This window comes from Loxodonta africana, chromosome 26 (assembly GCF_030014295.1).
Source record: "Loxodonta africana isolate mLoxAfr1 chromosome 26, mLoxAfr1.hap2, whole genome shotgun sequence".
NCBI classification, from domain to species: domain Eukaryota; kingdom Metazoa; phylum Chordata; class Mammalia; order Proboscidea; family Elephantidae; genus Loxodonta; species Loxodonta africana.
In genome coordinates this window covers 23039076-23066037 of record NC_087367.1, presented here as the reverse complement: position 1 = coordinate 23066037, position 26962 = coordinate 23039076, and the positions used below count along the sequence as shown (strand labels likewise).

Sequence of the window (26962 nt, the reverse complement as noted above, 5' to 3'; positions counted from 1 at the left end):
GCCAGCATGAAGTAAATTCATATGACCTTGGTGAGAGGCTCTATGGTGAGCCCATGTGGTGCAGATCATTACTGGGAAACCCTCTTACAGCAGAGGAGCTTTGAGTGAAACATGCCTCTCACAAAATACGAAGAGAGCGATGTCTGGATTTATCACCTGTCACCTTTATAGGGGAGAGAGAAGAGGCAAATGCTCTTCAATGAGCGTGGTCAGAATTATTATGCAAATCAGCTTTGGGGATCTGTGGAGAAAGTAGCCTCACCCTTGAGCTTTGGAAGATCTCCAATAAACTGTTGGGAGGAAGCCCCCACAGATGAATTGAATCACCTTTGGAGACTTTCTTAGCGGGGAGCTTAAAGTCAGGTCAGCTGATTGAAAAGTATGTGTCTCATTGGACTGAAAAAACATTGTTGATAGTTTCCTACTTCTTGTCAGTGCACACGCTGTATCTACTTCATATTTCTAATGTCACCCTTGGAGTCCTTGGGTGCTGCAAACAGCTGCCACACCTGGCTGCTAATCAAAAGGTTAAAGGTTTGAGTACACCCAGAGGTGCTTTGAAGAAAGGCCTGGTAATCGACTTCCCCAAAACCAGCCATTGAAAACCCTATGGAGCACAGTCCTACTCTGAAACATATCAGGTTGTCATGAGTTGGAGTCAACTTGAGGGCAACTGGTTTTACTGGCGATGTCAACCTTGTCTAACAACAGAAGATGCTTCTTAATAAAAATGCCCTTTGGAAGCCACCTACGTCATGACATTTATGTGCAGGAAGAGCCGCTCACTATTTCTATTACTTCTCCTTTCTTGTTCCCTTATCCATCTCTGCTTTTTCCTCCTTCCACTTTTCTTCCCATTTCTCTTTACTGTACACTTGAGCTATGTGTTGGAATCGAATCGACCGCAATGGGGTGAGCTCCAGGTAGAAGTCAGTGTGAGAGCTGCAACTGTCAGGGTAGATGTGAGGGAGGGAGGAAGAAGAGGGGAATGGAGAACCATGCAAATTCTTTCCCTTCCTCCTCTCCTCCCCCAATCTATACTCCAAAGAGGGTGCACATACCCAGGGAAGCTCAGCAGGATACACTGGGGTTCAGAAAAAATAGGCTTTCGAGTCATATTTCTTTTGTATCTGATTCTTTTTAATTTCTATCTTTGTGGACATTTTATGATTTCATAGGGCACATGATTAAAACAGTTTGGAAAGTGCTGCATTTTAATCAGTCATTTCATAGAAACAGATGATGTGCCTCTGTGTCTCTACAAAAAATTTCTTAACTGCAGCTGTCTAAGTCTCATATTTTGACCATGAACAAGAAAACAAATAATGAGCTTCCTAGGAGTGATACTTATAAATTGAGAGTGGATATTATATTTGCCTTCAAAATGGAAATAATAACACCTTTCCCCTGAGGGATATGCAGGGGAATAATTAGATCATTTCTGCAAGTATTTGAGGATATTTTAAGGTAAGGGTTATTGTGGCAGTTATTATTATTTTCCAACTTAGGATTGTTAGTGTTTCCCCGTCATTATTTAATTGCTTAGCCAACATGCTGGGTCCTAAGGTTGTATTTTGGGCTTTTAAAAATAAAATTTAATCTTCCCATGCAGAATTAACTTCAAGACCTGTGTGGATATGTTAGAGAAATAGAGAGATAGAGTGATGGAGATAGGTTGAGAGCGACAGAGCAAGAGAGAGAGACAAAGGGAGAGAAAGAGAGAGACGTTTTCTCCTGTGGGCTTCCTCCATTACAGACTCTTCGACGTTTTTAATGCTTTAGTCTGGAATGAGGGCCATCTGTTTTACTATATTTGAAAATGGCTTCCCATCCTTTTCCCTGCGATTTTGATGCTCTTTATAATCTTCAACTCAGATGTCATTTAAATATTAAAAATGACTAATGACTGCCATGCATAATGCCCAATCACCCCGTCTTGGGGAAAGACAAAGAAATACTGTATCCATCCATCACCATCTGGATTATACTCAAAGTCTGTTCCTTGGGAAGAGCAGTGGAGCACTAAAAAAAAATTTTTGGAGCAACTTGTATGTGAAGGCAAAGATGACAGTATCTACCAGTTCTGTATGTGTGCTCCTCGTACCCCCTGCCCCTCAGGGTCACTGGGGTTACATAGTGCTTTTGGGTTCCTGCTCTGCATTAGCAAAGAAACAGACAGGTTGGTGTGTTTGCTTTTATAGGATCTCGAGAAATTCCTCTTATCTCAGAATCCTTCTTTTCAGCTTTATGGCTTCCACTAATGGAAAGATGACAAACAAGCTCTATTCAATTAATCCCGTCCACGGCCTTTTAAATGGCCTCCTTGGTACATGCTGGACTTCCTAAATGTAACTACAGAGACAGCCAAGTCATTAAAATCACATATACTGGAGAGTGTTATCACTTCAACTATTGATAGAATGGTAGTTGTACCGACCCTGCTCCAGAACATGATAACAAGGCCATTGCCAGCAGAACTGATCATAAAAGTCAATTTCTGGCCTTGGCACCTTCAGGTTACACATGTTCTAAAGTAAGGCAGGAGTCCCTGGGGGCGCAAATGGCTAATGAAGTCTGCTGCTAACTATAAAAGTGGCTGCTGGGGTGTGGTGGACACCTGGGTCAGAAGACTTAAGTCAGCTTCTAGCTCTGATAGCTTGCTTTGGGGCAAGACACTTATAATCTCCTTGAGCCTAAAGTCTTCCCATGTCAAATGAGTTTCCTAACTCCCACATCACAGGGCTGTTGTGAAGATGGGAAGAGGAAATGTTGAAATCCTCTATAAAACTGTAAACACTTTTACAGACAGATGCGCCATATTCTATCGTTGTTACATGTCAGCGGGAGGCAGTAAACCAATGCAGCCTGAGCATCCTGATTTCACTGAATCTATACTGAACGAGCCATTATCACTACAGTTGCCCTGAGCTGTTCGATTTTAAGAAAGAAAGGAATAGAGGGATGGAACAGGATGGGGTGTCTACTAAGTGACAGACACGGAGCTAAATTATTTCTCATAACTGATCTTTCTTAATCCTTAACAATAACCCTCGGAGGCAAGGATTATTAATCCCATCGTACATAAGAAGGACTTGAAGTTCAGAGAATTTAAGTGACTTTCTGGAATAATCACACAGTTGGTAAGCGGCTAAGTTAGGATTTGATCTAACAGCCCAGGGAACATTTTACCACACGTGATGCCTTGTTGAGGCAACTTGGGTTTAGAATCTATCTCGTACTGATTCAAATTTTGAATCTGAGAATCTTCTATTGCCTAGTGCTATATAAATACAATACTGCCTTTCTTTCTGAATGTGAAAATACTGATGTACCATTTTGTATTTTAAATTATTTTCTAGATATGGGAAACATTTTTCGGAAATACTTAAAATTTATTGTGATAATTATATAAAACCAAACCAAACCCATTGCTGTTGAGTTGATTCTGACTCATAGTGACCATATAGGAAAGAGTAGAACTGCCCCCTTACAGTTTCCAAGGAGCACCTGGCCTGGTGAATTTGAACTGCTGACCTTTAGGTAAGCAGCTGTAGTTCTTAAACACTATGTCACCAGGGTTTCCAACAATTATATATAGGTAATAAAACATTTGCCATTTCAACAATCTTCACGTGTCACGTATGTCATATATAGTTCAATGACATGAATTATTTCATCATGTTGTTCACCCACCACCAGATGCATTTTTTTTTCCCCCAGAGTCAGCCATATGCTTTTTCTCAAGCTCTTGGGGACCAACTAAACACAGGAAACAGGACACTAAGATAAAGGCAGGGCATCATGGCTGTGGCCTTCTGGATTCTCTACTTTAGATTTGTAACGTATTTCTCATTTCCATTTCTAGTTGCCAAAGGTTATTTGTTCAGTTCTGAATCAAACGTTCTGGTTTGGGTCTAACTTTCCACTCTAGACTTTGGAAAACTAGCATAAATGACCACAAGTCTATAATGTATAGCATTCTGGGGAATGTATTCTGCTACTTGTTAATTTGCAGCAGTGTCTGATTTTGAATTCATTCAAGGTATTCATTTAACTATAACTAGTCCTTTAAAAAAAAATTGCTTTTTTTTTTTTTTGGAGCTCTGGTGGCGCAGTGGTTAAGAACTCAGCTGCTAACCAAAAGGTCTGCAGTTCGAATCCACCAGTGCTCCCCAGAAACCCTATAGGGCAGTTTTACTCTGTCCTATAGGGTCACTATGAGTCAGAATCGACTTGACAGCAACGAGTTTACTTTTAGTTCTTTTTTACATTTTATCCTCCAAATATGCAACCAATGAGAATGTTGAGGAGGCTATGAAAGGATGGATATAGAATGGAAGAGGGCCAACCATACTGCCATCCAGTAAGCCCAGTAAGGAGTCCTGGTGGCACAGTGGTTAAAGTGCTTGGCAGCTAACCAAAGGGTTGGTGGTTCAAACCCACCAGCCAACCCAAGGGAGAAAGATGTGGCAGTCTGCTTCCATAAAGATTACAGACTTGGAAACCCTGAAGAGCGGTTCTGCTCTGTTCCAATAGGGTCGCTATGAGTTGAAATTGACTTGACGGCAATGGAAGTGTTTTCAGCAGCCTCAAGTAATATACAAACCAGTAACTATGAAGTTATATCACTAAATTGGTTCTCTATATTCTACACACATGAAAACAGGAGAGTAGAACTTGGTGTAGAGTTTCTGTATATCAGGTTGCCAAAACAAGTGATAGCTGCGGAGGAAAAAGCCCAATCAAATAAATTCGTTAATTTATTTGAAGGCAAAAAAAATTTGCACTCAGAAACAAAGGAGGCACAAAATCAAATCAATCCTGCTTTGCTTGGAAACTACAAAACGAAACAAGAATTTACCTCTTGTTCTGGATTTTGGAGAAGTAGTATAAACATTTCTCTCTAACCTAATCTTTGGGGGAATATTAACATATTCTCTGATGCAAAGTCAATGATGTCAACATTTTTTCTCTGAAGTACACTGCAAGATACTTTTTTATCAGGAGGGAACCCAATACACAATCTATTCAAATTTCTAATCTATGAGTTGCCAATGCACAAAGGAAAATGCAGGTAATTGCTTCGGTCAACTGAAATATATGGGCATTAGATAAACCCTGTGGAGGGCAGTTATACTATGCCCACATTGGGGTCGCCATGAGTTGGAATCAATTCAATGGCAACTGGTTTTGTTTTGTTTTTTGGTTTGGAGGGCTAGTGCAAGATGCTATGTAACAGTACTTATTGGGAAGGGACCCAAGAAGGTTCTCTGTGAATAACTCTCTACCCGTCTGGGACAAATGAACCACTGGGTGAAATTTTCCACAAAGAATTGAAAACTTACCAGCTTAGGTCATTATGAACCTTGTTAGGATGTTTATTGTAGCACAAGAAAAATCTAATGTGGCATAAATATTTCTCAGCAAATGTAGCCATTGTCACAATGAAAAGCGTATCCACTAAGAAGTTTAGCTCCACGGAAGTTTGATTATTAGCAAAATTAATCTGTTTAAAGCTGAAAATTGACTTCTTAGCTTCTCTCTCTCTTTAAGAATTACTCTGTGTGAATGGAGTATTCCCAAATGACCACAGGTTGACATAATTAGATGTGTGTTTTTGCCCCAAGCCTTGTGTTTTCAAAATAACACATGGAATTCAGAGTATCCTCTCACTCTTTATTTGTGGTAGGATTAACAGAATCGCAGTCCCCTGCAGTAGAGAAGCATATTCCCTTTGGAGCCACTCATCTAAGAAATAAACCTTCAACAAGTAGAACTGATACTCAGGCAAGTGTAGAAGCGCCCTGCTAGTTTGGATGGTTTCCCTACAGTGTGTAGAATATGGGCACCCCAGGCTTGAAGACTGGCCTAAGGGCTCTGATAACACTTTGCAAATATCAGCAGCTGCTTCTAAATTAGCCTCCCGGAGTGTGGGAAGCTGAGCCTTGGGGGAACTGTTTGGGCAGAGACAACTGTGATTTTCAACAAAAGTTGCAGTGTTATGTTCTAGGAAAATTTGTATGAAGGGTGGATGTGTACCAAAGGTTGCCCCACATGCAGGAGAACACAAAGACTCATCCAGATTCCCTTAAGATGCTGCTGTGATCAAGCTATGAATTCAGGTTCACCTACTGAGTTCTGAATTTCCTGTCGTTATTGTTAGCCATCATCAAGCCAGTCCTGACTCATGGCAACCCCATGTATTACAGAGTACAACTACTCCTTAGGTAAATATATATGTCTCAATCTTCATCCTCCCGGCAACCTGGCAAAGTAGTTATTTTCTTCATTTTAAAGTAGGGCTTAATGCTGCTGGTTAGGGACTGATTCCGAGAACCACTAGTAGAGCAGTGATTCTCAAAATTTAGTACAATAAGAATCTTCTAGGGATCTTGTTAAAATGGAGATTCTGATTTAGTATATCTGGGGTGGAAATGCAAATCCTCAGCAGGGGTTTGAACTAGAACAAACTGGTTGAAAGCCCTGTTTTAAAGATAAAGGAACGAAGGCTCATAGAGTTTAAGTGACTTGCTTATGAGATCTAGAACTCTTTTCTCCATCTTGTTACAGTTATTTGACCCATTATTTCCATAGAGAAAAATCTCCGTGGTTTGCCCAGCAAAAATGCATTCTGATACACCCTAAGCTCATCTGGCACTGTTTTATGAAAAGTGTAATCGTGAAATAACTGCCCTCCTTCAGAAAAAAAAAAAAACTCTTTGTATATGATGTAATATATAAAATAGTGAATTACTCTTTCAGGGAATGACTGGCTTTATTCTTCCTGAAGAATCTGATTCCCAACTTTTTAATCCATGCACAAATCTTCTATTTGGCTTGTTGGGAAGTGGGATTCTCCTCATTTTGGTGGCAAACACCCTCCTGTCTAGGTAGCAAACAGGAAGCACTCTAGCTCTTCAACAGTAACAGCTCGCCTGCAGGGCCTGCTCTCTTGATCTCAGAATCACTTGAAGAAACTTTGTTCTGATCATGAGCTGATTTGCTGGTAAAGTAGTGATACAAGTTGAGAATCTAAGATTTCAATCCTGGCCTCAGTTTGCATAGTACAAAGTGATTGCAGTTACTCAGGGCCCCCACTTCTGCTTGCCTGGTTCCACTGTTGTAACTTTCAAAGAGTCTCTACTGACAGTGAGGAGGCACTCATGATTTTCCAGCTCTTGGGCATCTCATGAATTCTTTCTGTGCCTGTTTCTCCTCCGAGAAAATGAGGACGGCCATAACTAACTTTCCCTTTGGTGCTTTTGAAAAGATAAATGAGATTCGTAAGAAGAATTAAATGCTTAAATATAGTAAACTCAGTTGGGATGGGAGGATTAGGTCCTTGGTAGAATTCAGATGCAGCGTCACCCTGCCCTCACTGCTCACGAACACTTTCTTTAGAGGGTAAGCTGGCTGAGGTGGATGTTGACAACCTTGTTTGTCTATTTGCAAATGCGTTTTTAATCTCTCATAAAGAATCACCCTGTACTGAGCTATTGTGATGCTTTTTTTTTTCAATATAAAACCAAAAAACCAAACCTGTTGCTGTTGAGTCGATTCTGACTCATAGCAACTCTAAAGGACAGAGTAGAACTGCCCCATAGAGTTTCCAAGGAGCCCCTGGTGGATTTGAACTGCCAGCCTTTTGATTAACAGACGTAGCTCTTAACCACTATATCACCAGGGTTTCTTCTTCAATATAAACCACCTTAAAAATATCTCTTTTTCTCTCGTTATCAATCAGTCTGTGTCCTGTCTACTTTATTTCACTAAAGCTTGGTACAAAGCTATTAATGCTATAGGTCTAAACTCTAAAACATATTCCAGGTCACCCTTCTGTACCACAAGCCTGAGCTGAACCCTTATCCTGGACCAATTTCTCTAGTAAATGTTTGAAGGGAATGGAGGGTTAAGGGAGTGACTTTATTAGTACCATTCATTTCTTTGGTAAATGTTTATTAATAATTTATGTGGCAGGAGCCATTCTAGACACTGGAAATACAGACAAACAAGATTCCAGGTCTCATGGAATTCCCATTCTGGCAATGGGAGACATAAACAATCAAATAGACAAATGAACAAACACGGTGATTTCGGATAAGAAGACAATGACATCAGGTATCATAATCAAGAGCGAATGGGTGGTTGAGGAACTCCTCTGAGGAAAATCGAACCACATGCAGAGGAGACAACTGCAACTCATGGTGACCCCATGTGTGTCAGAGTAGAACTGTGCTCCATAAGGTTTTCAATGGCTGATTTTTTGGAAGTAGATCACTTGGCCTTTCCTTTGAGATGCTCTTGGTGGACTGAACCTCCAACCTTTTGGTACTAACTGCACTACCTGAGGCCTCCGCCCCTCTGAGGAAGTGACCTTAATGATGAGAACAAGGCAGCTTTGGGGAAAAAGCCTTCCATGCAGAGGAAAACAGCTCATGCACAGACCCGAGGCCACAGTAGAGCAGTAAAGAAGGGAAATAAGCCTGTGGCACTAAGCTCTTGGAAGCACAAGTTTGCCAAGGTGGAAAGAGGATCAGCCTCTGAATGAGAACTCATGGACCAGGGTGTGAATCCAAACTTCTGTTTCTCATCTCATAAACACATTCATTAATACCTACTGCACAGGGTTGCTGTAAGACTTGGTGAGTAGTTATTTCCTGTTGACATAAGTCTTATAGCAACCCGGTGCAGTAGGTATTAATGATGCTTTCCTGGGCCAATACTTTAGCAGCAGTGAATTGGCCCAGGAAAGCATCAGTCTTTGCTTTGACTCATACTAACCCTTTGGTGACTTATTTTATGCTTTGAATTTTTTTTGGATGCCACGTGTTTTCCTTAATGGAAGTATGCTATGTCGTGGGGTTTAAATTTTTGGTTGGTAAAATGGATTTTGAGGAATATTATCTGGGACTACATGGATGCCATTGAACCTTGGTTGCTGAAAATATGGTGGGGGGCCTTCCATTAGGTTACGTGGGCAACCTCTGGTTTTTTATGTATGACACATATACACACACACAAAATAAAATCAAGCCCGCCGGGGCTCCCTAACTATCACACAGGAAACCATAAATATACTTACAAGGCTTATCTAGGGGCACAAAAGCCAAAAGAGACAAAACTTTTATCCAATTACACTTCCTGGTCGCACTACCTTACTTTCAAGTTTCATACTCCTAGCACTTCATTTCAACTAATGTTTCTTTTGCCGTTTGCCGTTATGCAATTCCCTAGTGAAGGACAGCAAGTACTTTCAGTGGGAAAAGTATACTCCCAAAGAACTCCAACAGCATAAAAAGTAGTGGGGATACCATATGTCCACAGGTCACCAAAGGGCTAATGCATCACATAGTCAGGGAACCCACAGGTAACATTAGGGAGCACACGTGGAATGTTTCAGTGTTAAGGCACAAATTCCTAATTGGAAAGAAAAATGGGAGCAACGCCACACGGTGTAGCAAATCACAGAGCAAGAGCCCTGGATTCTAAAACAAGCTTTGTGTGACCTTGGAGGAGACTTTCCCTCCCTGGCTCTGTTTCTTATCTATGAAAAAGAGAGGTGATTGGAACAGCTGATCGCTAAGTCCCTTTCCGGCTGTGTGTGGGGAATTTGATCTAAGATGCTCTAACAGGACTAAGACACAGCAAAGACCAGGCAGGGGAGATGCATGGGACAAGACGGTGTCAAAGCCTGTGGGCTCAGGCAAGTGGCTTTTGATTCCAGGAGCTGGGATGACAAGGCTTTTATCAAGAGAGCAGGCCGTGAGGAACAAGAATTAATGTTGCAAGTCATTTTTATGAGACTCCTCTCTGCCTAGGGGGTGTGTGTGTATGTTTGGGGCATGGCTATGTTTCCTCCTCTTTCCACTTTTTTGGATTATGCTGAAATGTTTCCCCACTGGAAACAGCCTACAAAGGCTCCTGCCTGGGGCTGAAAAGTCACCACCATGCCACATGCACTGATGTGTAAGCAACAAAACTGTATTCACATTACAAGCAGCCAATACCAACAAAAGAGCTACTGGATCCAGTGATGGCACATTGTTTGCAGAGCTCAGCTGCTGTCTCTCCAGACAAAGCTGCATTAGAGACGTGCCTTCGGGCTTACAAATAAGAGCGCTGAATCATTCTGGAGCCCTTCAATATGGCGTTTTCCTCGAGATTTTGTAATAAGCAATTTAAGAGAAAAGAGCTCAACGAGCCAATATTCTTCTCAGAACTATCAACTAAGCATGTCCAGGGGCTAGAAAATAATTGCTTTTTTCTCCCACCCTCTGGTACTTTCACCCCTGTGTAGCTGGTGGGCCTCATTCAGAAACTGGGAGGTGAAGCTACCTGATTCGACATTGTTTCATACTACCAGTGACGAAGCCCTGGATTTGCTTCATCAGCCTTCCAGTGGCCCCAGAATTTCTCTCCCAGACATAGTTTTCTTTCTGGAACTTATTCTCATCTTCTTTCTTACTCATGCTTTCTGTTTTTCCTCTTTCTCAGTTAGGGTCATCATTATCAGATAAATAACAGTAAATTGGCATTTTAGATGGATTTGTATATCTAATTTGCACACACACAAATAAATACATCTTCTGTGTACAAATATATGCATATGTGTAGTTGCATGTCTTACATATGGATTATACATCACTATTTTGAAACATGGTATATTATGTGAGAGTATGTGTATGTGTACATTTGCATGGATTTTTCTAGATCAGACGTGGCAGAATGAGGTCATGAAAATAAATTGTTAACCCAGTTAGATCAGGAAATGCTGATTCACCCATAAATTCATTCTTTATTTAACAAATATTTACCATTGCCAGACGCTCCCTTAAATGCAGGAGGAATAGTGGTGAGCAAGACAGATTTGCTGATTTTTTATTTTTTCTTAAAGATTTTAATTTAGATTTTTCTACTTCAAAGATGGCTTCTGATTTTAGACAAAACATAACTAAGAAACGTTCTAGTAACATAAGTTAGAAACAGGGAAAAATGAGAACTGGTCCCTTATACCCTTCCACTCCCTGCCCCGACATTTTTGTTGTTGTTGTTGTCTTTTAGTCATTCTGAGACTATGTCAAATTTGACCTAGCAGGATTTTTTTAACAGTTGAAATGGGAGTGTTCATATGACCCAGAGAGAACACAGAAGTTATGAGCGTGTCCCCATGGTAATGATGTCTGATCATAGAGGAGCTGCCTAGAAAGACTCCTCCTTAGACCAGATTGCATGGAAATCCCTTGGAAGTAATTTAGAGCAACATTTTTATTATTTATTCTTGAGGACTTTTCGAGTGGATCAGTCCTCAGCCTGGCAGTATTTTCAAGTAAATTACTGTCGAGGGGCATCATAGAGTTGACAATTTTGGATACCAAATAACTGAATTTAATTGAGGGGCTTTATTAATGCACATAGCATGCATGGATGATGGACTGATGACAGAAGTGTCCCCATGCTGTGCTAGTCTCCATATTGGTTTGATAAGTTCAGGAACCCATGCTCTCCCACCTCTGTATTTGCTGAAGTCAGGTCTCTAACTGTCATCCACTCTGCAGTATAGCAGGTGCATGGTCAAGCCTGGTTCCTGGTTCAATGTCTACCCCTGTACTGTGGAGGGTTCCACAGGCTTCTCCAAGCTCCAATTACAGAGCAGAGGGAATACTCCGCACTTCTGAGTCATCGCCATCTCACTCAATCTTCCTCGAGGCTAATTTGTGAAGACTATCTTATCACCTCATTCATCTCCTTCTAGAAGAGATGTGGACTCTCTGCTGTTATTTTGCTGACTATTTTATCTTGTTAAGTCAGGTAGGTGGGCAGGCTATGCTTTTGCATTGTCAAAATCCGGTGGGCCACGAAGCACAATGCCATCAGTGGTGTTGTAGGACAATAATGGCCATCGACAGGCCTCCCACTTTTCAAAGTTGGATATAATCTTAGAACTTACCTAGTACAACCCTCTTATTTTATTGATGATTAAACTAAAATTGAGGAAGCTTACTTTGGCAAGGTTATATAGTTGTTAAGAGGCAGAACCAAGACTACAAACAAAGCTTTGTTGTCGTTGTTGTTGCTGCCACTTTTGAATGCCCCTTCAGTATGAGGATGGCAATAGATACTATGTCAAAAGTGAATAGTGACTGGTCTGACAGAGATTAGAGGAACTCCCGAAGACTCTGGCCCTCCAACACCCTGCTGACTCAGAACTGAAGCTATTCCCGAAGTCCACCTTACAGCCAAGGATTAGACAGGCTTATAAAACAAGCAATACCATGTGTGAGGAACGTGCTTCTTAGTTCAATCAAGTATATGTGACCACGTGGACAACAGCTGCCCAAAAGCAGAGACGAGAATGCAGAAAGGGACAGGAAAACTGGACAAATGGACATGGGGAACCCGGGATGGAAGGGGAAATGGGGAGATTGCTGACCCAATGTGGGGATTGCAATCAGCATCACAAAACAATCTGAAAAAAGAAAAAAAGGAAAGTGGCAAAGTCTATGGCAAAAACAACAGGATCTGAGACAAATCCATAGTGGTGGATATTTAAAATGATCAAGTAGAAGAAGGGACAGACAGTGTGTTGACTTTCTTGAAAGAATGCCACAAATCCTGAGGCAGGAGAAGCCTGTGGATGCACCTAGGCAAAGAAACACTTCCCTTTGTTCATTAGGGAATTGAATGGCAACCAAGGAACCAAGAACTAGGCTGTAAGAAGGAGGCTTAATGAACGCTAAGGGAAAAAGGCCTTCATATTTTAAGTTGCAGTTCAAATACCAAATGAATAAAGATACACACCACACAAGGAGCATGGGCACATCTGTGTGTGTGTGCTTGTACACATCCACGGAAGTATGTATGTATGCTTGTAGGTCTGTGTCTGTGTGTGTAATGCATGCTTTTGTGTGTGTACATGTGTGATTGTTTGAGTATGTGCTGGGGCATGCGTGTGTGTGTGTGCGCGCGCATGTGTACGCTCAGGCCCACAGACACAGTAAGTGGGTGCGTCTTCATACTGCTGGGATCCCAGGCTGCTTTGTACCTAGGCTCTGCCACTTACCAGCTTTACTTCTTCAGCAGGCTACACTGTTTTCTGGAATCCCGGCTTTCTTATCAATAAAATATCATGTGTGATACATTACAATAAAAAGGTCAACTAGTGTTTTTAGTCACTTAGCCATTTAGTGATGAAACTGAATTGACTGCATTTACACAAAATTTGGTTATATTTTGTTACACTTGCAAGATGATTTGCCTCCCTAAAACCAATTCTGATATCCAGCTGTATAGATGACCCTTGTGAAAACAGGTATTGCCTTAATTAATCCTTAGAGCCACTCTTCAAGTGAGGTGCAATTATCCCCACTTTACATATGAAGGAGCTAAGATTTAGAGGTTAAGTTGCCCAGAGTCCACCAGTGAGTTTTTGAAGGGGCTGGGGCACAAACAAACATCTGTCTGAATCCAAAACCAGGCTTGCAATCACTCTCTCTCCTCCACTTCGCCACAGCCTGAGGCCATTTTGAAGACCAACAATATTGCAGGTGTGGAATTGGGATTGGCATCTTGGTTCTCTTTCCTCAGCTAACGCTTGCCCTCTTGCCTGAAACACCCATTTTCCCCTTCTATCCTAGCTGGCACAAGAGTTCTCAAAGTCAACTCACTATCCTGCCCCCAGAGAGACGGTAGGAAGAAGCAGAGTTGGGGAAAACTCAAACTGGGCCTACAGAGAATGCTGGCTCCATTTAGAAATGGGTACGCTGAGGTGCACCTGGTAGCACAGGACTTGCCTTGCAATTTTCTTATAGCTGCTTCCTGCTGCACACCAGTTCTTTGGGTAGTCAACCCAGGAAGCAACAAGAGACCGCATGGGACATGGCTGTTTAATCCCTTCCTAATCTCTGGAGTCTCCCAAATCCTTTCACTCTTCAAATGTGGACTGTAAGAACTTAGTTTCCAGAAACATAATGGTCACAGAGACCCAGGTACGAGCTACGGAAGTCAGGAAAAGTGGGGAAACAAAGAGATTGCTAGGGGGTTAGCTTGGAACAACATTAAATACAACCAATGAGAAAGAGAAGCAAACTCCCATTTACCAAATCACCATTTTTGTTTTAGCAAGATATACAGACTTAATTTTACACAGAAAATTGCATAGGAAAAAGCCTCCCAGCACAGTCCTTTTAGAGCAATTTAATATTTTTAATAACGCAAATCTTTTTGATTCTCAGCTCTTCAGCCATGGAATCCTAAAAGCTAATGAAAGTCTGTTTCCAATAAGGGCTGCTTTACAGATTTTATTGTTTCTTTAACAACGTAGGGACATTAACATCCTTTAACACTTAAATTTATTTGTAATGACAAGTACTGAGCTTTCTAACTTCCCTTTGTGTAATTCAGTGCCTATAAAATCCGGGTTTGCTTTTCTGGTATTTTACATCTCCAAATTGTAAATAAAGTCAATTTACCCAGCAGCCTACAAATTTCTAAGCAATTGTGTCTTATTCCCAAGCAGTCATTTGGAAACATAAAACACAATATATTGTGCGGCAAATAAGGGCACTTGAGAGTTATGCCTTTTGTTCATGTATAGTTCTTCAAAGGATTATGGTCATAGGAGACAAGCCAGTGCCACCCAATGGGACAGAGGTGGGGAGAAATTTCCTCACTTTGATATTCCTTAGGGGCAATAGACAGGACACTGGACTACTGTTTGGTAAATCAGAGCTCTGAGCTATGCTCCAAAGCCGGGTAGCCTCACTGAGTCTCAGTTACTTCCTCTATAACTGTACTTACAGCATGGGATTTTGAGAGGATATAATTCATATAATAAATATGAAGGAGTCCCTGAGCAGTGCAAGCTCAGCTGCTAACTGAAAGTTTGGAGGTTCAAATCTACCTAGAGGCACCTTAAAAGAAAGGCTTAGAGATGTACTTCCGAAAAATCAACCATCGGGAATGGTTAGTGGTGATGGTTGAAAAATATGATGAATGTAATTAATGTCACTAAACTGTACACGTGAAGACTGCAGAACTGGCAAATATTCTGTTACCTATATACTTACCACAGCAAAACAACAAAGCAAAAACAGAAACAAAAAGCCTACGAACCGCAATTCTACTCTAACACGTATGGGGTAGCCACAACTTGAAATGGCTCCATGGCAACTGGTGGTTTTTTAAAATACATATAAAAGTGTTTGCAAGCCCAAATCCACTCTTTTAGAGTAAGAAGCATTAATATTTTTACAGTTGTTTCTCTGTATATCTGTCCCGAACAGGATTGATTATATGATTTTGGCCCTGTAGCTACCTTCTTCCATTGCTGTGGGATGGTCAAAAATTCTTGCCAGGGTCCTTAACGGTTACAAAAATGTGTGAATGGACCAACACAAAACCACTCTACCTCTAGAAAAGCAAATGTGGCATTAATGTGTGTACTGACGGTGCCATCTTGGCCACCTTATCTATAACTGCAGCCCCTACACATATTTCCCGTCTCCCTCCACAGCCTGATTGTTCTCCATGACCAGGATCACCAACATATGTACACTTAGAATGCGAGCTCCATTTGGGCATGGCTGTCTTTTGCTCACTGTCATATCCTAGCACCAAGAACAATGACTGACACAAAAATGAGCACATGATGACCACCAAGTGACCATTACACAAACGCTCATACATCTGCAGCCAAAGGAAGCCTGGCAACAACTAGGAATGGCTCGCTAAAGCTTATGTTGCCTTTACTGCTCAACTGGGGTCTGTCCAAAGCGCATAAAACAATTCAGTACATTTTTAATGTTTTCTACGATTGGCCTCATCAGCAGTTTCTTATTCAAGCCACCTTTGGCCTTTTGGTTTTTCCATGAAGAGGGAGTATAGCTCATGCCTCAGATGCTAATCTTAGATTTACAGAAAAATATCAACCACATGAGGGAGTTTTCCCCTCCCTGTATTAGAATTAAGTGTAAATTCCAACCCCATTCTCCTAAACAATCAGCTGCCATTTAATGTTCATAAATTTCCACAGAATACTCAATTAGAAGAAACCAAAGCACAGATATAAACAACACTAATAATAAGCAGACATACACTTTTTTTTTTTACCACCCTCTGTTCCCACTGCACTTGGGAAGTTTGTCAAATTATTCTGTGGCAGATTGGAAGGAGGAGGCTGTGCTAGAAGTCATGGCCTAACTGCTAGTGACGCTGTTTCCATATTTTACAGTTTGGGAATCACTATTTAAAAAGGTCTAGCTTTGTTCCTTAGCTGCAGCAGTAGAGACGAGCCAGTGAGGGAAGTACCAGTGTAGATCAAGCAAAAAAAAAAGGCCTGGAAAAAAACCCCATGTTAGTGTTGCTTTCATGAATCTTTGAGGGAGATTTTCTCTGTCTTTATACAAGCACACAGAGAGTGGACAAGGTTTGACAATGCAGGAAGGGGACGCTTCTTTCTGTATTTAATTCCCCTACGTCTCTGACTCTGAGAGTTTCGAAAACACTACATTTTGTAGGATTTTCCTAAATAAATCCCTGTACTTTGCTCATAGAGGAATAAACAGAATGTGATTCCATTTCTATTTCTGTAGCCAGTGCAAACACTAATTTGTTAAACGTTGTTGAAGAGAGTGTAAAATGATGCAGACACTGGTGGTAACGTGGCTTAATGTCTTCCTTTTCCACCTATGATTTTGCTGCTTCCTTTCTGACTTTCACTTGGCCATCTTGCACTGCTTTCAGGGAATTTTCTAGACAAGGCCTTGTGACTGGCCATCAATGAGTTAGAGACACAATAGGCTTTAAATTTGTCTTGTCTCATTCCAGAAAGAAAAACAATATGGATGGAGAAGAATGTCATGCTTGAAGACATTTAATAGAGAGTCTATATTAGACTCCAAAATGTGCCCATGTGTTACAACCAGCTTTATTCTCTTTTAATTTTACCATGGAAGTCCCCTGGTACTTTGCCAAAGAATAAGTGGTCACAGTAGTAAAGCTAAGCTGAGAATGGGCCATTATAATATGCAGAGAAAGGCACTCACCAGCGCTGACAGTGATCGCTTCAATGAACTGCTCTCTCCAGCTGTTGGTCCCAACCACGAGGGCTAGGTTTGTCTTCTTAATGAGTTTGTCCACAGTACTCTAGAAAGTTTGAGAAGAATAAGATAATAACTGCTGGGTTTGTTAAGGCCTTGGGAAATCTAAAACCTTGTTGATTTTGAAACCCCAGAGTTATATAAAAGAGAGCAGATGTTAGGCTCAGAACAACAGTATTGACAACAAACACTGTTTTGATTATGCAAACAAGCATAGTCCTTTGTTGGAAACATTCTGAAATGGAAACTTCTCAGTAGCAAAGATAAGCCTCCTTCACTGCCTACCAGCCAATGAAGAACAGCCACAGTGTTTAGAATAGTGGATATTGCAAAAGCCCATCGGTTCCCCTTGAGTGCTTTATGAACATGCTTCTCTCCTGGCTTCATCTAGAGTACACTGTCTGCAACCGAATTAATACATGCCCTGCTCTGCATTACATATCTGTGAATAACCAGAAGTGGCAGGCAGGTTATGGAACCCCAAACTCTTATTATCGTGCTCTTGTTTGTGAATGAGATGCAGTAAGACAGCAGATGCTTCAAGTTGCTGCATGATTGTCAATAAATGGATTCTTCTTTGGCTACTAATTTTGTCAGCCTCATGGCTGCTAGAGAATTCCATTCTCACCCTACTCCTGTTGCAGACAAGACAAGACAAGAAAGGTCAATTCTTATGGTTTAGAGCACATAGCACTGAATTTCCCTCCTGTTTACTACCACTTCGTTGCATACCCCTTTATTTTTCTTTAGACCTTTTTAAGCACTTGGTTTTGTGCAATTAGCACTCTCGGCAGTGGGTAGCTTTCTAAATGTCACTTAATGTGACAACAGGAGCAGCTAAGCGTTCACAAGAAAACTAAGCAAGCAGATGTACCCAAAGCACTACCACACATCACAGCGACTACAGGGCAAAGGGTCATTTCCAGGATATCTGGGCTGCTCTTCCCAGAGAAACTACCACATTGACTAGTCTACCAAACAACCACACTTACTGTCAGAACATCCTCGAATTCCCACTCATTGCAAAGGGGCAGAAAACACGTATTTGTGTTAGGTTAGAATCTGTACATAGTGCAGTGCACTGAATTGACTACTGCTTGAGAAATACCATGTTATCAGCTAACTGAGGGTCCGAAAAGTACAACCCTGGGGTCCTGAGTGAAATGCCAAAGATAAAACCATAATACTCAATATGTCAGTTCAAGGAAAGTCATGTGGACTGACTTGAAACATTAAGAAGATAATAAACATGTAAGGGCCCATCTCCAACTGGTCCACTTTGTGTCAAATCATTCACTGCTAGATTATATGTCTTAAGGGTGTGACCTTTCAGCTCCCAGCCTTGTGTCTATAACTGCAAGTGCCCCGATAACAACTACAACAGACACTGCTCACGGCCACCATAACTTGGAACACATGACAAGCACCTGTCTTTTCTCTCTTGACTCAAGTACATTTCCTCAAGTCCTCTGAAGGCCTTGGTTGATGCCAATTCAAAGTTCTGTGCAGAAGTTAGCAAAAAATAATTTTGATTCTGCCAGATTTAATGGAAGCTCGGAGTAGGTCCCTCAAAGAAGCCCTCTTTGTGCTAAAACCAAGGCAAGACCTCCCATCCCTTGGGAGATAAACAGTTGAGCAGATAAGTGGCTCTAACAGTTGAACAAGGGTCTGCTAAAGAGCAAGGTTTTAAGAGAAACTAAACTTAAACGGGATAGCGTACGTACAATGCACGGTAGATTTTAAACTTTAGTTCATGTTAACCCTGGCGGACTATGGTATACCACAGTTCTTCCGAGGACTTAATTTGCGTATGTGTCTTTCCCTGATCTATGGGAGGAGGGGGAGCTAAGGAAGAAGAATTTGAATTCTGGGCACCAGAGCTTGGACTTTGCCATCTATGCTTATGTTGAGGTATCCTAAATGCCAGTGATCAGTTCATCACTGCACTAGACTTGCAAGCAATTGTTAGAACCTCGTCCTCAGCAATAGGTGGCAGTAAAGGTGTGTCCTTATTCACAACGATAAACAAGAATGCTAGGGAAAGCAGAGTAGGCGTTGGGAGGTGTCACTCATATCTGGGTCTCTAATACAATTCTAGGAACTTTGAACACGTTCCAAAAAATAGCTATGTTCTAGAAAAATGAATTTCTTTAAAGAATGAAAAAATATCAAAATTGATACGTAAGGGTAGTTAAGACACATGCCCCCAAGATGCTCTTTATCTGTTAAGGATAATTGTATTGATAAGACTATGAGGTGATGAGAAGAAATGGCCTAAGGGAGCTATTCTAGGAGGATAAGTACCCCAAACAAGCTGGGCTTTGGTAAAGAGACTGGGCAGACTTTCAAATGCTCAGTCATTTGGAGTGGTTACTACAGAGAGCTTTGGACCCAAGAAGGTTTTGCTGTCTGGAAGACACTGCCCACTCTACCCAGTCCAAGGCTTCCTAAAGGGAAGTTACCATGGTTGCTGTCCCTAGTCAGGAGTGCATGGAAGGGTAAGTTGGAGGTTGTCCCACAAGGGAGAGAACACATAATTCCTCATCAGACTCCTGGGTGGGGTATGGTTCAAGCTCACTCCAGAAATGCCAAACCATGGAATCTCTGCTGTAGTGACTGGCACTAGGCCCACTGATTCCAGGTGAGAAGAGGGTGCACTGGGAAGAGTGAGGTCAGACACACCTGCACAAGCGATCTCCAAATGGGTCCCCAGAAGTGGACAGTCTGAGATTTCAGCCCCTCTGGGATTACAAGGGACTTATATGTGTGTTATTCATGCTATGTGGAGCCAGTTCCTGAGTCAAACAACGTGTGTGCTCTGACGGCTGGGGCCTCCTAGAGCCATTACTCCCAGGGTTTACCCCTGCTCTGTCCTTCTAGAGGGGATGAGTGCCAGGAAGAATTAGATCCTCAGTGGTGTGAAGGGAAAAGTTCAATTGCATTTTTATCTTTTAAAAATTCCACTTTAATTGCAAAGACGTTTTTCCTTGCATCTATCAGACACCTCAATTTGTGAACTAAATTAAAAAAAATAATTAATGTGCCCAGCCAAAGGAAAAGAGGCCACTGCTATGGAAAACCTAGATAAAACACTGAGGCTTCTTAGTTGGTGGCCTGATTCCCCTTTTGGAACCCTCATTCCAGTTTTTCAAACAGGAGCAGAGTCTGCTTCTGGAAAACAGGTGAGGAAAATATTACTGTGGTCTGGGTTTGGAATTCTGGAAATCAAGAGGGGGGTGCTCCCTCTTAGATCCTACTCTAGACTGAGATGTGGCTCCATTTAGAGTCTTCTCAGGTGTCACGACTGTGCGGGTGATAGGATGGAAGGTGGGGTAGGGGCAGAGGGAGCAGCTAAGGATGGACAGAAAGTTTCATCTCAATGTCTTAAGCCCATCCCAGTCCCCTGTGATCAGCCTTGAGAAAACACTTTCATCATCAGAAGAGTTGAGGATCCAATTTTATCAGCTCAATTATAAGTGGTACGAATTGTACCTTCAGCTTGATAGGTATGTTAAAATGTCCTAAGATCTGAAGACAATGATTAAATATAAATGAGAGCTCATCAACAGGATGTTCCATGGGGACATTAACTGTGCCCCTACAAAACAAAAGCTTCTTAATTATCAGTGGTGTGTATATTTTGCTTCTGACAGATGTATTAGCTTTATTAAATACAGCTTGGTTTCTTCTGCACATCTCTCGGAATCGCCTTTGGAGCACCTTGCCTCTGTGTAGTAAGGGATGCCACCTGCCAAGCCTTTGTTCTGATGTTGCTTGGTTTACAGACCCTCTTGGTCCCTTACTAACTCCATTCCAAATCTGCTCTTAAGGCCTCTTGACTCATGAGCCAGGTCCTGAAATTACATCTGCCTCCCTTTCCAGATGGCTCTTATAGCGTAGGCTAACATTATAGACAGTGTTGGTAGGCATACCTTGAACTCATAGGATTCCTCAATGATCACTTCCAGCTTGGTGTGCTCTCCCAGGATGGGGCGCCCCATTTCCGCAATACGCCTCTCTTCTTCCTCTTTGCTGGTCAACGGCTGCTTGTCATCACATTCCTCTGTGAAAGGGAAGGGCAAGAAAGTGAGCAATGTGCTCAGTTTTATTGGGTAATCCCTGGATCCTGCTACAAGAAAGCCACGGGGGGAGGGAGCCCTAATGACCTACTAAGAGTCCCTTGGGTGCAACCACATGACTGGAGGAGAGGACTGGGCAGAAACTTAGCATATCTGGCAGCACACCACTGTGACAGCAGGTGATTATAAAGTTCCCAAACCTAAGCTGATGGCTCATGCCAGAGTGCAACTCTGAAGGGGGATCTCACTGAGAAAGATGCTGCCTGCATGCAGTCTGAGTGGAGGGACACACCCAGCTGTTCCCAGTGACTCTGGCTCAGCTGCCTGTTTGTACACATTCTTTCAGTACATGACCAAAGGGAAACAATTGAAGGTGCTGGGCTGATCCTGAGGGACACAGGAGACCCTGCCTGCTCTTCTCCCCTTTCTAGAGGCAACAGAAAGTCCCCAGAGCCAAAGAGATGGTGGAAGGGAAATTCTGATTTTAACCTCTCATTTACCAAGAGCCCCTGCTACAAGTTAAGTAGCAAAACGCTCATTCCAAGTTTTGGTGATATGCCTGGACTCCAGCGCTTCCTCTCTCTGGCACAAAGCTGAGATGTGTGAGGAAGACCCTGACGACGTTCATCTTAAAGTAAACAAGGAGGGTGAGGGGGAGGCCTTGGGGGAGTGAATACTGACTCACCATGTGAGCACGATTATTTCCACAACTGCCATGTAGCGTTCACTCCAGGAGAGGCTAGTGGGTGCTGAGAAAATGTTAATAGACCCAAGAGTCCCTTAATGAGGGGAAGCTCGCAGTTGGCTCCTCTCTGCATTAAGGTCACCAGGATTTATCCAAGTCTGAAAAGGCCATGCACTTGTGAAGGACAAATACTAGTCCTGTAATCACTCAGCCCCCTAATCCCTCAGGCCCAAGATGCTGCAGCAAGAGAGGCCACTTCCTCTTGGAGTTAAGCTGAGCGACAAATGTCTCCAAGGAGGAAGTGTCTGCCCTATAGGAAGACCTCAGCCCTGATGCCCTCATTCTCGGACTTCTAGGAAAACTGCCTGCAATGGGACTCTGTTGACTGAGGAGACATCAAAAGAGAGGGACTTCTAGCCCAGGCTAACACACACAAGCATCTTGCCTTTGTATTGGAGGGGTCAGTTCCTGTAAGAGGCCATACCTCTCATTCTCTCCAAAGATTCATGATTTCCCCTCTGCTAAGGGACCCTGCTGCAGTAGCTCTATTTGCGGCTCTAGTCATTGCTGCAGATAACGATTCCTGGGTCAGGTGTTCACTGCTAGGGCTGGGAGCAGATGGGCTAGCGGCATGGCCAGCATCTTATGAATCAAGTGTCAAAACCAACCGAAGGCAAAAGCACAATGTAGCATATCAATTAATCCTTTAGAATATATTCAAGAGTGTCTTCCCAGAAGGAGATCTGAAAATCTGCTTTCCTATCCCCAGGGATAACAGGGTACCAAGAAATAAGATGAAGACTAAAAAGAAGTGATGGTAGACTGGCACGAAGATGCTGAATGCTAGCAGAGGCAAAGGAAAGGTGTAAGGTAATGAATTTTAGCAAGAGAAGAAGCCATTTTTTTTTAGAGTAAGCTTGGAAAGTGATGATCCAAGGGAAGGCAAAGGTTTCTGATTAGAGTCCCAAAGATTTGTCCTCACAAAATTATGTGTGTTGAGCTGTGAAGCTGGGTCAAGATACAAGAAGTCCAATTCACGTAGCTCTCAAATCAATTCTATTTTGACTGTCACCAATTTCTGATACTTGGACCCAGAATAATGCTTTTGGTTATTTTCATTGTGGCAGGTAATACTAGTGTCTTTGTTTAAAACCCTGGCTGAACGGGGATGTCTTTGAGACTCATGACCAATAGGAATTATTTTCCCAGGATAAGAAGTATCATCACTCGGGCTTTTATTTGAATCTCAGACAGGGAATTCCATAGGGAGAGGGTATTTATCATGGCTCCCTTTTCTGTAGTTTCACTTATACGTGGCAAGTTACTTTTTACAGGTCTCAAGGTAATTTAGGCAAAAAATATAGAGAAATGACAAAATAAGGGCAAAATGGTGGCACTGTTTAATGGAGTAATTTACAAAATGAAATAATTTAAACATGGTATTAAGGAAATGAACGTGGTAGTAAATGAAATCAAATCACACAGTGAGTGAAAACGTTACTCCCTGTTCAATCCTCCTCCAGTCCTTCTGATCAAGAGGAAATGCTTAGTTTAGTGCTGTTCCATCTGTAACTAGTTTCTAACGTTTGGGTTTCTACCATTTTAAGAAAGAGAAAATAGGTCTCGGTCCTAGAACATTTAGCACTATCTAGCTAGAATTTAATAACCTTTTTTTCACTGTACTTTTTAAATCTTACTTTCTATTCATGACAAATGATAAGAGCTTTCCATTCATGTTAGTGGTTTAAAGTTTCCTTTTTAAAATAAATTCAACGAAGTAAAAAAAATGAAGTAATTTCAAAAAATTGGACTCAGTATATAATAAAAAAAAAAAACCCAAACCTACTGATGTCGAGTCAATTCTGACTCATAGCGACCCTACAGGACAGAGTTGAATTGCCCCAAAGGGTTTCCAAAGAGCGGCTGGTGGATTTGAACTGCCAACCTTTTGGTTAGCAGCCATAGCTCTTAACCACTACGCTATACCACCAGGGCTCCAAGTATATAATAGTATGGTTGGAATGCAAACAAAGCAAAGATTTAAAGGATGTACGAGAATGACTAAAATTTAGGAAACACCGTTTTAACCAATTTCATACCAATCTAAAGAAAACAGGGCACCTTGTTTCTATCCCTGGCTACTTATTACTCCAAACCAGTTTTGGGTTCTCTAAAGCCAAACTTTTATCCCAGTATCTGGAAAAGCTTCCTGGTCTCCATCTAATCAAATCCTGCTTATCTTTTAAAACCCCAACTAGAGCCCCTTCTGACATGAAAGGTACTGCAATTAACTTATTTAGGAATGATGAATCTAACCTAGAATTAATTCCTTAATGTTAATTGTGTATGTTGAAGATAGGCACTTACTATATACTGTTTTATTTCTAATTACCTGTATCCAACATGTAAACTGAGGATTCCCTGGGTGGCACGAATGGTTAAGTGCTTGACAACTAGCTGAAAGGTTGGTGGTTTGGACCCAATCAGAGGCGCCTTGAAAGAAAGCCTGGTGATTTGATTCTGAAAGCCATAGCCTTGCAAACTCTATTGAGCAGTTCTACTCTGCACACATGAGGTCCCATGAGCCAGAATCAACTCAATGATAACTAACTAACAACAACGTATAAGCTTGCTGGGGATGGAAAAAATGTCTCCGTAATCTTTGAACTGTCCTCGCATCCCCCAGGGCCTACCACGATGTATACAACATTTGTTGCCGTTAGGTGCCGTGGAGAAGATTTTCTACTCATAGCCACCCCATGTGACAGAGTAGGACTGCCGTATAGGGTTTTCTTGGCTGTAATCTTTACCAGAGCAGATCACAAGGTCTTTCTCTCGAAGAGCCACTGGGTGAGTTTGAACTGCCAACCTTTTGGTTTAGTAAGTGAGTGACACCAGGGCTCTTTGTATAGAACATAGTAGGTGCTCAATAAACATTTGTTGTTTGACTCACCAACTCACTGTGTAATTTTAGAGAAATCTTTTATATGTTCCACGCATAAACAATTATTCACTCATTTAATACGTCATTGTACTCCTACAGTATATCAGCACAGCTGTAACCCTCATCTTCCAGGAATTGGTGGTCTCATGGGAAGAGAAGCAGAGAGATGGGTAATTTCTAGTACAACATGGTAAGGGCTGAGGAACAGGGGTGGGGAGCAATTCATTCTGTCTGAGGGAGTCAGGGACGACTTCAGGAAAGAGGAGATGTTTGAACTTGATCTTGAAGCATGTACAGGAGCTTGCCAGGTGAAGGTGGTGGTAAGGACAGCTAAGGGGTGGTAGGGTCAGAAGAAGTCCAGATACAAAGGCATGACATCATGGAAGGGTCAGGGTTATTCTTCCCTTAAATAAGTGTCATGACAACTTAAGAGATAACTGTCAGCTGGATAAATCCTGTCATTGACGTATTAGTATTTATGGTTTACATTTTTGGCACTGGCAAAGAAGAAAGATGTATTACAGTTGTTTTTTTTAGGTGTTTACTCTTAAGATATCTTTTGTTGAATACGGAAATGGCTTAAGAGCTTTTTTTTTTTTATTATGTTTGCTTCCTTTTCATATTGAGCACTGGATCAAAAGCAGCCCAATTTACGATGGTCAAAGTCATTTTCATTTCCTTACTTATGCAGAGTGGATAACATTCTGTAGTTGTAGTTTTGTTTCTCAGAGAGAGAAAATTAATTTTCTCTCGCTCCCTTTCTCCGTCTCTCTCCCTGTGTACACATAGACTTTTATAAACTTTTTATATTTTATTGAGCAGTTGGGAATAAATTACTAAATAGCATAGTCTTAACCAATTAACACCACTTAAATTACAAACGTCTAGTCAACAGCCACTGTTAAAATCAATATTGAGAGGACATAAAATGATCTTGGGAGAAAATAAATCACTGATGGGGGACTCTCCTTTTCCTTCTGAGTAACTGATTTTGTTTTGCAAATAAGAACAAAGACTAAAAGCTAATAGGTATCTGGGATTGGAGAAAAGCAGAATTATGCCAAAGTTGCTCTTCATGCTTTCTGGTGAGGCTGTATTGGGAGCAGCTTCGCTGTTGGGGAGGAGGTGAAGTGTTGTGAGTGGTGATTCTCAAGAGAAAACAGGGTGACACAAACACTTATTATATAGATCTTTACCTGATGAGGTACTGCTGTTATTCTTTAATGTGGTGATGATCTCTAATCTTAATCAACAAGGGAGGATTTGGAAAAGAGTGAAAGGCCACCGGTGGGACAATCTTACCCAAGTTATTTTAATCCTTCACTCAGAACTGTGTGGTGATAAGGCCAAGAACTGAGGTCTTTTGAAAGTTTTCAGCACCTGGCTGGCCTCTCTGATTGAGCTTCGAGGAGAGTGGCACTTTAATTTCCATGGGGAATATTCTGGACCAGTTCTGTAGTCAGGACAGGGTACCATGATTATTGAATAGGGTGTGGGGTGTGAGGATGAGGGCAGTCTTACAGGGTCAGGCAGAAGAGTTTCTACTACCACAGCCACTGATGGTTGATGGTGATGATTAAAGAGTAAACTCTGTCCTCATTCAGAGACTTAGTGCAAGGAGATGATACCAAACCAGTTGCTGTCGAGTTGGCTACAACTAAGGGTGAACCCATGTGTGTCAGGGTAGAACTGCACTCCATAGGGTTTTCAGTGGCTGAGTTTCTGGAAGCAGATCACCAGGCCTTTCTTCTGAGGCACCTCTAAGTGGACTGGGACCTCCAACCTTTTGGTCAGCAGCTGAGCGTGTTAACCATTTATACCACCCAGGGACTCTGCAAGGAGATGATGCTGTGGCCCTATGCCTACAGCAGACCTCGGATAGCTGTACAATCACCTAATCATTGTGTCAATGTTCCTTTATCTTCCCTATGAAGATCCTCACAGATGAACTATCATCTGTGTATGCGTGGCTAACCTCATGTTTCCAAGAGGCAAGAAAGGAAAGCAATGTGAAGGAATACAGCTTGGCTTTTAACGAAACTTCATTATACATGGGATGAAATACACCTGTTTGAGAAGAAAGACTGACAAGAAATCTGGGATATATTGAGACTGGAGAGGGAGAGGCCATTTGGATCCCTTTTCTCTGTAGGTTCAT

The 26962-nt window shown here is 41.8% G+C and overlaps 1 protein-coding gene across 5 annotated transcripts in view; it reads right to left on the bottom strand.

The window, feature by feature from the left end:
• The window catches only part of SLC8A1 (solute carrier family 8 member A1), a 385219-nt gene that overhangs the window by 35098 nt on the left and 323159 nt on the right, over positions 1 to 26962 (bottom strand). For all 5 annotated transcript variants that reach the window (XM_023555308.2, XM_010595894.3, XM_064277171.1 and 2 more), the window contains 2 exons: positions 21029 to 21159; positions 17043 to 17142 (listed from right to left, as the gene is read on the bottom strand). In XM_023555308.2, the coding sequence (XP_023411076.1) occupies positions 17043 to 17142; positions 21029 to 21159 (231 nt within the window). The remainder of the gene's footprint in view (positions 1 to 17042; positions 17143 to 21028; positions 21160 to 26962) is intronic.